This window comes from Nerophis ophidion, linkage group LG16 (assembly GCF_033978795.1).
Source record: "Nerophis ophidion isolate RoL-2023_Sa linkage group LG16, RoL_Noph_v1.0, whole genome shotgun sequence".
Taxonomy (NCBI): domain Eukaryota; kingdom Metazoa; phylum Chordata; class Actinopteri; order Syngnathiformes; family Syngnathidae; genus Nerophis; species Nerophis ophidion.
This window is the reverse complement of record NC_084626.1, coordinates 22,239,190-22,251,598: the sequence shown is the minus strand read 5'-3', so window position 1 is coordinate 22,251,598 and position 12,409 is coordinate 22,239,190. Positions and strand designations below refer to the sequence as shown.

Here is a 12,409-nt window from a genome sequence, read left to right as displayed (position 1 = left end):
GCAACACTAAATTGGCCCTAGTGTGTGAATGTGAGTGTGAATGTTGTCTGTCTATCTGTGTTGGCCCTGCGATGAGGTGGCGACTTGTCCAGGGTGTACCCCGCCTTCAGCCCGATTGTAGCTGAGATAGGCGCCAGCGCCCCTCGTGTCCCCGAAAGGGAATAAGCGGTAGAAAATGGATGGATGGATGGAAATACATTTTTGCTCCAGACTTTTTCCATTTGTTTGAGATAGTCATTACTGACACAAGTGGTGGAAAAGTGTATTACAATTGAGTAGTGCTGCGGTCTATATGGACCACGGTTAAAGACACCGACATTTTTGGCGACCTTCTAGCTGTCATTGGCGGCCCAACAAAGGTTAAGAAACACTGTTGTAAGCCTATACCTCCCTCCTAAAGCTTTTAACACGTAATGACGATAAGTACTTTATGCAGCACGCATGCACGCGTGGTAATATTGTGTAATGTTAGTGATAATGATTTAACAAAAGTTTAACTAGCAACATTATCTATCAATAAAGTATCATCTATCGTAACAATAGCATTGACAATTGTTAGTTGCTTTTGTAATTTTATTAAAAATCTTTGAAATTGTAAAAAATACATATGTACTGTTAAAGCTCTAATTACAAAATAGGTACCTGGCCTATAAAGCTGATTTTGATAAGCTCAGGTGTTTTTTGGCTTAAGATTTTTTTTTACTTTGAGCAACTTCCAAACAACTTAAAAAGATGCAGAAATGCATCCCGCAGAGATATGAGACAGAAAAAGGAAAATAAATTGAGTTTAATAACTTCTGATTTCAGATTGATGGCTTAAAGGTCAATCCCAACACACACACGTCCATGCATATATTTTATCTTAGTAATGTGCTGACTACTTCATAATATAGTTGATATTAGTTCCCGAAGAGCATGTTTGCCCTCGAACGCCAGCATACAGTATTTATGACAATATATTGCACAGTCACTCAGAAGGATCAACAGCGCCCACCGCAGGCTGCTAGAGGTGTTACAAGCACACTTTCAATGGTCTGAATGAAACAGTGTGAGTTATAAGTGAAAGTGGGAGTAAAGTGCTGAGTAAATGAAGCATAGGAAGAGCTCACGACTCGGCTAGCCAGCTAGCACAGTGAATGACTTCCTGGGTTTAACAGCCAAGAATGGAATCATCCCACAGCTTCTCCTCCTCTGTTCTGTTATCTTTTGTCTTTTTCTTCTCTTTTCTGGATTTGCCCTTGACATCCTCCTCTAGTCTGTCAGTCAACTGTTCCACGTCGTCTTCAGTCTTATTTCTACTTTCCACTGGATCGACATGATCTTCCTCCAGTGGCCTCTTTCCCTGGCCCCTTTTTCTGCGCTTTCGTCTCCTCTCTTCGTCCCATTCTCCATAATCCTCTCTCCTCTTCTCCTCCGAGGCGTCGTCACGCGCTCTCTTTCGTTGCTTCCGCCTCAACTTGTTGGAGTTTGCTTCTCTCGATCGCCTTCCTCCGTCCCTTTCGGACCTTCTGGCCCTCCTCCTCTCTCTCTGCTCGTTGTCACTCGCAGCGCTGCTGGAGGAAGAGGAATACGAAGAGGAGCTAGTATATGACGAGCCTGAGCACTTTCTGTATCGCCTTCGAGGCGCAGCGGCGAATTCCAGTGAAGCCTTTGAGGGCGGGAAAGATGGAGGACTACTGCAGTCCCAAAGACGGCCTGGATAGCGAGGCTGGACTGGGTAAGGAGAGTAACAGCTGGATGTAGGCTGGTTTTGTGGTCTCATGTGCTCCTTGTGTAAATATTCTACGTTGTGATGTTGATCGCCTTCCATTGGAGGTTCAGCCCTGGGAAGGATTTGGCCAATCTTGGGTGCAAGTCCACGAGCTTTCTGGATCTCAATGTAATGTGAAAGTTCATCTGCAAACGTGCTGTAGGATTTCTGTTGGGATTTGTGAAGGTTAAAGACCTTCTTCATCCTGGTAAACAAACAAGGCGGGAAAATGATTCAGATCTTTTTTAGTGTGTTTCAAATGATCACACAAAAACTAATACAAATAATAACAGAAGAAATCAACATATCAAAAAGACAAAAACAGACTATATTTGAATCTCAGTAAAACCAAAACAATGCTGTTTAGTAACAGTAAAAGGAAAAGTCAAACACAAATACAAATAGACGCAGTAGACATTGAAAGGGTAAAAGAAAACACATTTTTGGCTGTAATAATAGATGATAAAATGAACTGTAGCAAGAAACACGTCTATAATCAATAAAGAAAAACATGTTCTAGACCAAAAATCGCTCCATATTCTTTGTTGCTAGAACATACAAACCTTTTATTTAATTAATCTAAAATATTAAGATTCAACCATTTGGTGCATTTACAAACAGCTAAAATGACATACAAAGCAAATTATAACCTGCTAGCCAAGAATGTCCAACAATTCTTCTCAACAAAAGAGGAGGAGTATAACCTTTGAGGAAAATCTCATTTGAAAACATTTGTATACACGTACAACACTTAAAACATTGAGCATATCTGTATGTGAATGAAATGATGGAATGGATTAACCAAAGAAATCAAACAGAGGAGCAATATAATTCACTCTAAGAGACTGTTCAAACTACAAGTGTTCACATACTACATAGAACAATAATTATGACGAACATCTTCAATACTTTATTTTTATTTTATCTTTTTTTTTTTTTTAGATTAAAATTATTTATGTATTTAATACATGTTTACTAACTATGGTATATTATGTATTTATTCACTGTTCTGTTACAAAGAACAAGGAAATGTGATAAATATTGCTATGGTATGAAAAAGGGTAGGATTAAATAAGCTTAACTTCTTCCTACTACTTTTCGGACGTGCTGTAATGAAACAACTAGAAATATGTGATGCATTACACTGTATCGTATGCAGGTTCCAAATAAACTCAACTGAACTGAACAATCAGAAGCCTAAAAAAGCAGCCGACAATGTTTAAGTGCCTAAGTGCAAGGACGTGTGTGTGTGCAGCTGCAAAACTCTCACGGAATTATAACGCAATTATTCATCAATGTAGTGATATATTACACGTGCAATGATATGTACATTGTCTTTAGCATCAGTGCACACTAACAAGGAAGACGCTACATCATTATATATATACTGTATATATATTTTGTTGCTTGGGCGCCTTTCCAGCACTCACGCTCCATCTACACTTCATGATCTGTTGCAAATAAGGATTAAAAGCATGAGATAATGCACCTTTCTCATGACACAAAGCAAAAAGTCTTGCTTATCAAAGTTGTTCCATCAGCTGGAGGTCCGACAGCAATCATATCCAAAAGAGCTGACTGTCATTAGCACTGGCGGGAGTGTCACAGAGCCCTTTTTGAGCTTTCCTTGTTATTAATGTTGAATGAAAATAGTGGGATATTTACGTTCAAAAGTACAGTAAGTCCTCTTAAAGTGTATTTAAAGCTAGCAAGGCTTTGGAAATGACAGCGCACAACCGTGACGTCATCAGAGGAGTAAAAGTCTCAGTTTGTGACGTGTACACGAGCGGAGAGTTTTGGAACTCCACACTTTGGCCAGCGTTTCCCAAAGCATGCTTTTTTTTATTTATTTAATTTTTATTGACATCCAGCATCAGACATTCCTATCCATTACGTCATATTTGCATACATCATACATCTATTATCTACCCTAAATGTCAAAATATTTTTTGGGTTTGTATTCCAACTATGCCACCCCCCAAAAAAAAGAGAAAAACAGCAAAAAAACAAAAACAAAACAAAGTAATAATATTAACAAATAAATGGGTTGTACTTGTATAGCGCTTTTCTACCTTCAAGGTACTCAAAGCGCTTTGACACTACTTCCACATTTACCCATTCACACACACATTCACACACACATTCACACACTGATGGAGGGAGCTGCCATGCAAGGCGCCAACCAGCACCCATCAGGAGCAAGGGTGAAGTGTCTTGCTCAGGACACAACGGACGTGACGAGGTTGGTTCTAGGTGGGATTTGAACCAGGGACCCTCGGGTTGCGCACGGCCACTCTCCCACTGTGCCACGCCGCGGGAGATTAATAAATACATAAAATAGTAATAATATTAATAAAAAAAGTAAAGCATATAAACAGACAGTCAATAAATAAACATAGACCTATAGGGAGTAATCTTTAATCACTAATTTGAGAAAATAAAATTAGGCTTGTGTGGCGTGACATAATGGACCCACTTTTCCCAGTATGAAGTACATTTCTCCAATTCATAATTAATAAGAGCCGTTATCTTCTCTTTTTTAGAAATGTCCATAGTATGCTTTTTGAAAGGATAAAAGTATGCGTGTGGACAAGAGGCCTAAGCCTAGAGACAAGTATGCCTTTATTACCGGTAAGTATTCATGTTGGTATGGACATGGCCTAAATGTCTGCACTGGTATATAACGCACAACAAAATATTATTGTCCAATATATTTATCTGTACAATAATCTATGTATTTATATCTGGACCTCATTGCTCTTTTATCCTGCACTACAACAAGCTAATGCAACAAAATGTTGTTCTTATCTGTACTGTAAAGTTCAAATTTGAATGACAATAAAAAGGAAGTCTAAGTCCAAGATTATTATTGTGTTGAGCTATTTACCATTAATTGTGTAGCAAAGCTTACCTCATGTGGTGCTTGTCTCCATGCATGTGGGCTTGGTACATTTCCACGGAGTTAAAGTGCACACTGCACATGGTGCACGTCAGAGTGTTGGCTGTGGACAGAAGAATGGACCGCGGTGTCCGTAGGAATTATAAGGGAAGCAAAAAAGGAAACAAATAAGTCAGATCTTGGCTAATTCTGATAGCACTTAAAAAAAGACACATGGATGTAGCTTTGTGCAACTTGTCTGTTTCTTGCTTTTGTTAACGGCGTTACCTTCTTCATCTCCAAGCTCTTCCAGCAGCTCATGTCTGGCCTTCTTCCTCTGGTGCTTGCGTCCATTGTAGTGTTGCAAGGCCATTTGCTGATTGTTGAAGGTGGCTGCACACAAGACACAGTACTTGTTTGGGTCTGGATTGCCAGTAGTCTGGTCCGTGCCGTCCCCTGATCCTGACATAAAGATATTGTTTGCAGAATCCATTTGAGGGCTAGACGACGTGCTGACCTCGCGGTTCTTGTCTGCCGAGTTAAAAGAGAAATCACAAAGTCAAATGAGTTGGTTTTCTCCAGTATAACAAAAGTGCAGCATTAGATAGTTCTGTCCTTGATTACGATTCCCACTTTCAATGCTTCCCTTTGATGCACACTCACCTGACTTCTGAAGACAATGTTTGCGAACATTCTTGGTGTGCACCTTGCCTTGGTAATGCGACTTTGCCACCACAGGAGAAGAAAACACCATGTTACACAGCTCACAGAAACGGTCTTTATCAGTTGGCATGTTCTGCTGCAAAAGTCAAGCACAAGAAAACGATTGCCTATCGACACAAATTTAGAAAAGGAAAACATTGAGTTACACCTAAGGCAGGGGTGTCAAACTGCTTTTCATTGAGGGCCACGTTGCAGTTTTGGCTGCCCTCAGAGGGCCGGCCGCTTGTAACATCAATAAAAGAAACATACATATATAAGGATTAGCCGCATAACATCGTCACATGCTTACCTATGCGTTTGATTAGTAAATGTATGGATTTTTGGGTCAAAAAACGGCAGAATTTTAACATAAAATATACAGTACAATGGTCACATTATTTTACTGTAAAATTCTGCTAATTGAGCTGCCAGTTATTTATTTTTTTGCATTGAAAAATATGCTTGCTGTTTTCACAGTGTATTACTGTAAAGGTAAAAATGGTACTACTGTTTTTTTCTTACGGTAGGATTCTGAAGACTGAGCTGTTTTTTAAAAAAATATATATGGTCATGTTTACAGTGTACAATTTGATGGACAACTTGCTTTGAAATCATAAGGCTAAGTAGATTTTTACAAATGTTTTCACCCTACAAATGTTTCAAATGTATGATAATATATCTGTTGCATTATTAGATGGATCAAGTTCAAAAAGATATATAATTGCATGCAGTAAATGTCTTTTTTTTTCAGTCAAAATAAAAAACTAAAGAAAGATAAACTACTTTATTGATACATATTATTTCCAGGCTTTCACAAGCCATTTAAAATGATGTGGCGGCCCAGATCTGGCCCTGGGCCTTGAGTTTGACACCTGGCCTAAGGGGTACACTAGCAGTTTGTTCAGGGACGTGATTTGGGGGAGGGTTGGTGTCCTCCTCTTTACCATCCAACACATGTGTTTTCAGTTATTTAACCTATTTTGGTTAAGTATATAACTCCACATGTGTTCATTCATCGTTTTGATGCCTTCAGTGACAATCTACAATATAAATAGTCATGAAAATAAAGAAAATGAATTAAATGAAAAGGTGTGTCCAAACTGTTCGGACATGCACTGTGTGTGTGTGTGTGTGTGTGTGTGTGTGTGTGTGTGTGTGTGTGTGTGTGTGTGTGTGTGTGTGCATGTGTGTGTGTATATATATATATATATATATATATATATACTCGTTGTACAGTGCTCAATACCGAGATAGAGGGGGATATACGTTAGGTCAGGAATAAACACAAGAGGCTAGAAAATCCCTTGAGCAGGGAAAACTGCGAAACAAGTTTGTAAGAATGATATAGCCTGTTGTGTTTTTTCCTGACCTAACGTATATATAGATATATTACTTAACATGCAGTCAGAATTCGGCACCCGGACACATTTTTTTAGCCTAAGTCAAAATGTTTGGAAATATGCTATAAATGAACTGAAAAATTGAGAATCAATAGATATGATTGGTATGGGCCCATTTAACTCATGGATGGTCGATCGGAATCAGGAATATAAATCTCTAATCGGAACATCCCTAGTGTTTCGTTTGTGAGTACAAGGACGCACGCAAGTGCAACGGTAACCGTCTGAATCATCATGCACTTTTTTAGCAAATCAAAATTCCTTATTGGGTGCAGTGGAGCATCAATAGTAACACTAACCTGTTGTCCAGTAGACTCTGTGTTTGCCATGCCGGCTTTCTTGGTCTGCAGGTATAGCTTTAACTTCTGGGCATGCTTCTTTCCCTGCGATCGAGAGGAAACAAGAGATGCAGAGTGAAGACGTCGCAAAGGCTACAAGACTGTCCGGTACAACTTTGCAAACCTTATAGTGGGAGAGTCGCTGAGGCTCAAAAAGCAGCACAGCTTCACACACATGGCAGTGTTGGTCAGTCAGGAGACCTTGCAGGAGTTCCTCATCATTTACACTCCCTGCATGGCAAGACATACTCTTTCAAGTAGAACACAGAGAAGACATTGCACTTAGTTCATACAAAGCCTGTCTATTGATTTGACATATAAACACTTCATTCCATTAAATGTTATGTGGATTATCTGCATCAACGCCAATGGCAAACTCAAATAACTGCAAATGTCCATCATCCCATACCTCTAACAACCGCCTATCAAACATTTGTATGCAATCATGTATCATTTGGCAGAAAGTCCAGAGTTAATTTTAGTATCTCATTATATATCACAGTACCTGAAATTAAGCATAAAGGAGGTACAATTCGTATCTGAACATAAACAAGGCATTACTTTGTTGCTAAAGTTGGTCGACCTGCTAATTGACCCACACACGTTGACCTTAAAACATACTTATTTGTCCATACTATTTCTGTCAGGTTTTCTTATGATCAAAGGCATCCCAACTGTGCATGAGCATTGTTTAATAACCACAGAATCTTTTAAGAACCACCGTTGTTCTTTTCCAGATCTCTGAATTACACTTAAAATCAATGAAATTAGATTTTGCTGCAGAGAAATATTTTTGCAATCAACGTACATTCGTGGGATTGTTTTTATGTTTTGATTAAAATTTCTGCTGAGGTTAATTAATCGATTAAACTTAATTAATAAAACGCTTTTCATCCAAAAAAGAAATGCATTACAAAGATCTTTACAGACTTAAAATCAACCATCAATCTCACACAAGCACAAATGAATTCATGACTGAGTACAGAGGAGCCAGGTGAAGAAACACTATCACAGGAGCCATCTGCACCCAGAGACCACAGCCACCAGGAAGCTGACATAAAGAGCCCCCGCAGCCATGACCGATAATCCCTGATGCAGAGGGCTCCCTTTGAGAAACGCCGGAAAGGGAAAATAACAAAACGTGCAAAAACAGTAAGAACCATGAGTAGGAATACAGGAAATGCACACATATTACAGTAGGTACTACTGTACAGAATCTTGTGTGTGAATGAAGCGTTAAGAAGTGGTACTATCCAGGAGTAGCTGGAGTATGTTCAAACAACCACCAAGTACCATCTTTGAGCAGATAATACTGTACCATCTCTTTCTCTTTTGAACTTGTCAGGTCGGTAGTGCATTCTTGACTTACTCTTAAAGTGAAAGGTGAGGCAAAATTACAGTGGTATCTACTGTATGAAGATAAAAAAACATATAATGAATAAATATATATATAATAAATAGAACTAAATAGAATTTTGCATAACTAATGACATAAACAATACAAATGACTTCAATAAAACTAATAATTAGCTAAAAGCCAAACCAAAAAAAATATAGAAAACATGGAAAAAGTAACATTTAGGAAACTTATTTGGATCACCCGCATTCATCTACCATAACAACTTTATTTATAAAGCCATTTAAAAACAACCACAGTTAAAAATAAAGGACTGTAAACCACAATGAAATATCAGCAAAGGACAGACTAAAATGTATCTATCCATCAATCAATGTTTATTTGTATAGCCCTAAATCACTAGTGTCTCAAAGGGTTACATGTATGCAATGTAACTTGTAAAACAGAGGTAAAATACACACATATATATATACACACACAAACATACACACATGCATACATATATATATATATATACATACACATATATATATATATAAATATATACACACACATATACATATACACATATACATACACACACACACACATATATATATATATACATACATACATATACATACATGCATGCATATATATGCACATAGAAAAAGCTAATACAAATTATTTTAAGATTATCTGTTGGATGAATTAACAACAATATCAACAAGTGCAAAAACAAACGTCTCAAAAGTTTTGAAAAATATAAAGATAAATTCTTAACTTACTTAACTTCGGTGTTGCAGTATTGACAAATACAAAGTGCCTATACTACCTGAAATTTTAGGCTCTGCATTACTGTAATAATAATACATGCAGATGTTTGCTCAGAGAATACAGATAAGGCACTCAACACATGCTTTGTTGAGCAGTTTTAAAGAAAAAAGGAATAGTAATTTTGTATTTTTTTACTGATAGTCTTTTTTTGTTTTGAAAGGCAGAGCAGTGTTTCAGGGCCAGTTAAGAATAGGGATATTAACTGCATTCATAAAATAAAAACTTAATATGCAAAATATTTGTAATGATTTCCCTCAATGTATATTGGTTTAAATCAGAGGTGTCAAACGTAGGCTCACGGGATGAGTTTGCCAAGTATAAAAATTAACTTGAAATTTTTGAATGAAAGAAACAGCTGTTCTAAATGTGTCCTCTGGATGTCACAATAGCAGTTATTTGTATTTTTGTAGATGATGCATGATACACATGTCCAACATAAACCACGTGATGTTAGTACATCAGTTGAGGAAAATGATTGAACGACATAAAAAACATACTGTAATTTAATTTTATCTTGATAGATTGAAAATGAACACAAATGAGTTGACTGGCGAACATTATCACATCATTTATTCAGAAAGTATAAATAAGGACAGAAAAAGATAGAATACTAATAACCGCAACATGTAATTGTAAACAAAAACATTGTGATTTGAAAATTTTCAGAATGTGCTACTTATTATTCTACACAAAGAAAACCATATGAAGCTGTCTTTATTTTGAAGTTATCGTGCCGTGATTTTACCAGTTCGGCCCACTAGGGAGTAGATTTTTCTCCATGTGTCCCCCCCATCTAAAATGAGTTTGACACCCCTGCTTTAAATGATTCCCACAGCATGACATAGACTTTCATTCCTGAAAGTTATTTGGTGATTTTTGTTAGCTTGTTAGCCTGCTAGCTGGCCTACATGAGGCCTCCAGCCTGTGTCCAAACATCACCTTTGTTAGCTTGGAAAGCACAAACTCAAGTTAACTTCGACACAGCGAGACGTCGATAAAAACGCAAGCTTTTCATCTGATTACGTTCTTTTGTGAATGTTGTGTCCAATAATTGTGTGTTTGAAGCCAAACTGTCACCTTAGCATGGCTGGCTAATGCGCAGTTAGCAAGGAAGCTAACGTCGCTCGACGAACGACGGAATTGTTCCGTCTTGGATTAAAAACTCACCTCCAAACGGGGCACTATCAGTTTTAATGTTTATTACTTTGTCAGGTTGTGTGGCAGAAGCCGCTAAAGTAGGACTAACTATGTTACTTTGAGCGTCTGACTCCAAGTTGGGCGGAGTGCAGACGTTCAGCTCCTCCATTTTAGCCAGCATTGTGCGCATGACGTGTGCAGTATTGCTAAATCCATCCATCCATCCATTTCCTACCGCTTATAAACACAAATGAGAATTAAAAAATATATATTTATAATAAGAAGAAATACAGTTAGTTGAAACCCCGTTTAAAAATAATGCACAATATGAACTTTACAAATGAGATACATTAGAAATGGACAAAGTTAATATCATTGACCTTCTTCTAATTCTAGTCTACAAATCAATGAGTTTTATTGTTTTAAAAATGTTATTGATGTCACATACTGAATATCTCTAGGCACCCCAAGGCTATTAGAACCGAAATACTTTGTCAGAACTGCAATTTACGAAAAAAACAAAACAAAAAAAAACTGTCTCATTGTTTTGTTTTTTGCCTTTAGATCTTATTTTCACTTACACTGCATGAAATTATTGTCAATTCACAGCAAATTACTGGCTAATAATTGCATTATTTTCACTGTAACATTTAATTTAGTCTACATTCATTTGCTGTGATTTTTTTTTTTACTGTAACTGCAGTGCTGCGATTTTATGGTTAATTACAATAAAGTTCCAACTATATGCTGCAACGTCACAATTCAGATGTAATTGTTAATCACGCTCAACTTTTAACAGCATACTTCCCCCTCCTGTACAAGAGTGTGCAAAGTGGTCTACAGGAACCCTTAAGGGATTTACAGTCATTTGATGTGATATTACAGTATTTGACTTTGAAATAAAGTTAAAGTAGTAATGATTGTCACACACACACTAGGTGTGGTGAAATTTGTCCTCTGCATTCGACCCATGCCCAAGATCACCCCCTGGGAAGTGAGGGGAGCAGTGGGCAGCAGTGGTGCAGCGCCCGGGAATCATTTATGGTGATTTGGGGTAAAATATAAGGCTATCTCAATCTTTTACAGTTGTTTGTTGTAATATTACAGCACATTTTGATACTGAAAATACTGTGAAATTCTGGCTGAATTTTTACAGCATTTTTTGTGACTTTCAGATGACTATGATTACAGTATTTTACTGTGAAATAACAGTTGATTGCTGTAAAATATAAGGGTATTTTAATCTTTGACAGTTGTTTGTTGTAATGTTCCAGACAGTCCGTGGTGTGTCGTCAGAACCAGCAAGGCCTTCTGTGCTGATCATTAATGAATAAAAGTTCATTTTATTTTTAATTGACTTTCCATAAATATATAAAAGTATTCATCATATTCTCTTCATGTCATATTAGGCTCCAGCTTTGCTTTTTTCAGTTAGAGCTTTTATCCAATCAAAATTCAGCTAGCTAGTTGCCAGCGCTGGGTGAATTCCGAACCAACATCAGCGGCGGCTGTGCTGTTTAACGAACGGAGGACATTCACTTATGAGACAGTTGTGATCAGATCACAAGTTGTTGACAGTAGCCTTATGTTGAAGGTGTCTGTGATTGGATACTCACTTGACTGTGATTGGATACTCACTTGACTGTGATTGGATACTCACTTGACTGTGATTGGATACTCACTTGACTGTGATTGGATACTCCCAAGTATCCAATCACAGGTTGGGATTGGGATTGGGATTTACGAAAACAGAAAGCGGCACAGGAGCCAGACCCGGCCAGCGGAGAAATCAGCGGTACTCACTTTTTTAACCAACAGAAAAGCAGCGCAAAATGGTGGCAGATACATATTTGCAACGGTATGTTCAAGAAGCAGATTTAAAGAGAGACTAGATCTTGTGAGATGACTCGGAAACCAGTTAAGCTGTTGTGGCGGTAAAATGGTTTGCCTGCCACTTCCACTCCAATCAACCAACTACCAGCGATACCCATGACTTTACAAATTGTGAGTTCAAAAATATTTTTTCACATT

The 12,409-nt window shown here is 37.7% G+C and overlaps 1 protein-coding gene across 4 annotated transcripts; it reads right to left on the bottom strand.

Moving 5' to 3' along the window:
* Positions 1-772: 772 nt before the first annotated feature.
* On the bottom strand, positions 773-10,561 carry zmat1 (zinc finger matrin-type 1). Of its 4 annotated transcripts, none has more exons than XM_061874671.1 (7): positions 10,409-10,561; positions 7,193-7,299; positions 7,030-7,113; positions 5,292-5,427; positions 4,917-5,159; positions 4,662-4,752; positions 773-1,955 (listed from the first exon to the last, which is right to left on the bottom strand). In XM_061874671.1, the coding sequence occupies exons 1-7, from the start codon at positions 10,557-10,559 to the stop codon at positions 1,151-1,153; spliced, it is 1,617 nt and encodes a 538-aa protein (XP_061730655.1). In that variant the 5' UTR covers positions 10,560-10,561; the 3' UTR covers positions 773-1,150. The 4 variants fall into 4 exon arrangements, with proteins under 4 accessions (XP_061730655.1, XP_061730656.1, XP_061730657.1 ...); XM_061874672.1 differs by having other exon boundaries at positions 5,292-5,352; XM_061874673.1 differs by having other exon boundaries at positions 7,193-7,318; positions 10,409-10,549.
* Between the last annotated feature and the right edge of the window lie 1,848 nt (positions 10,562-12,409).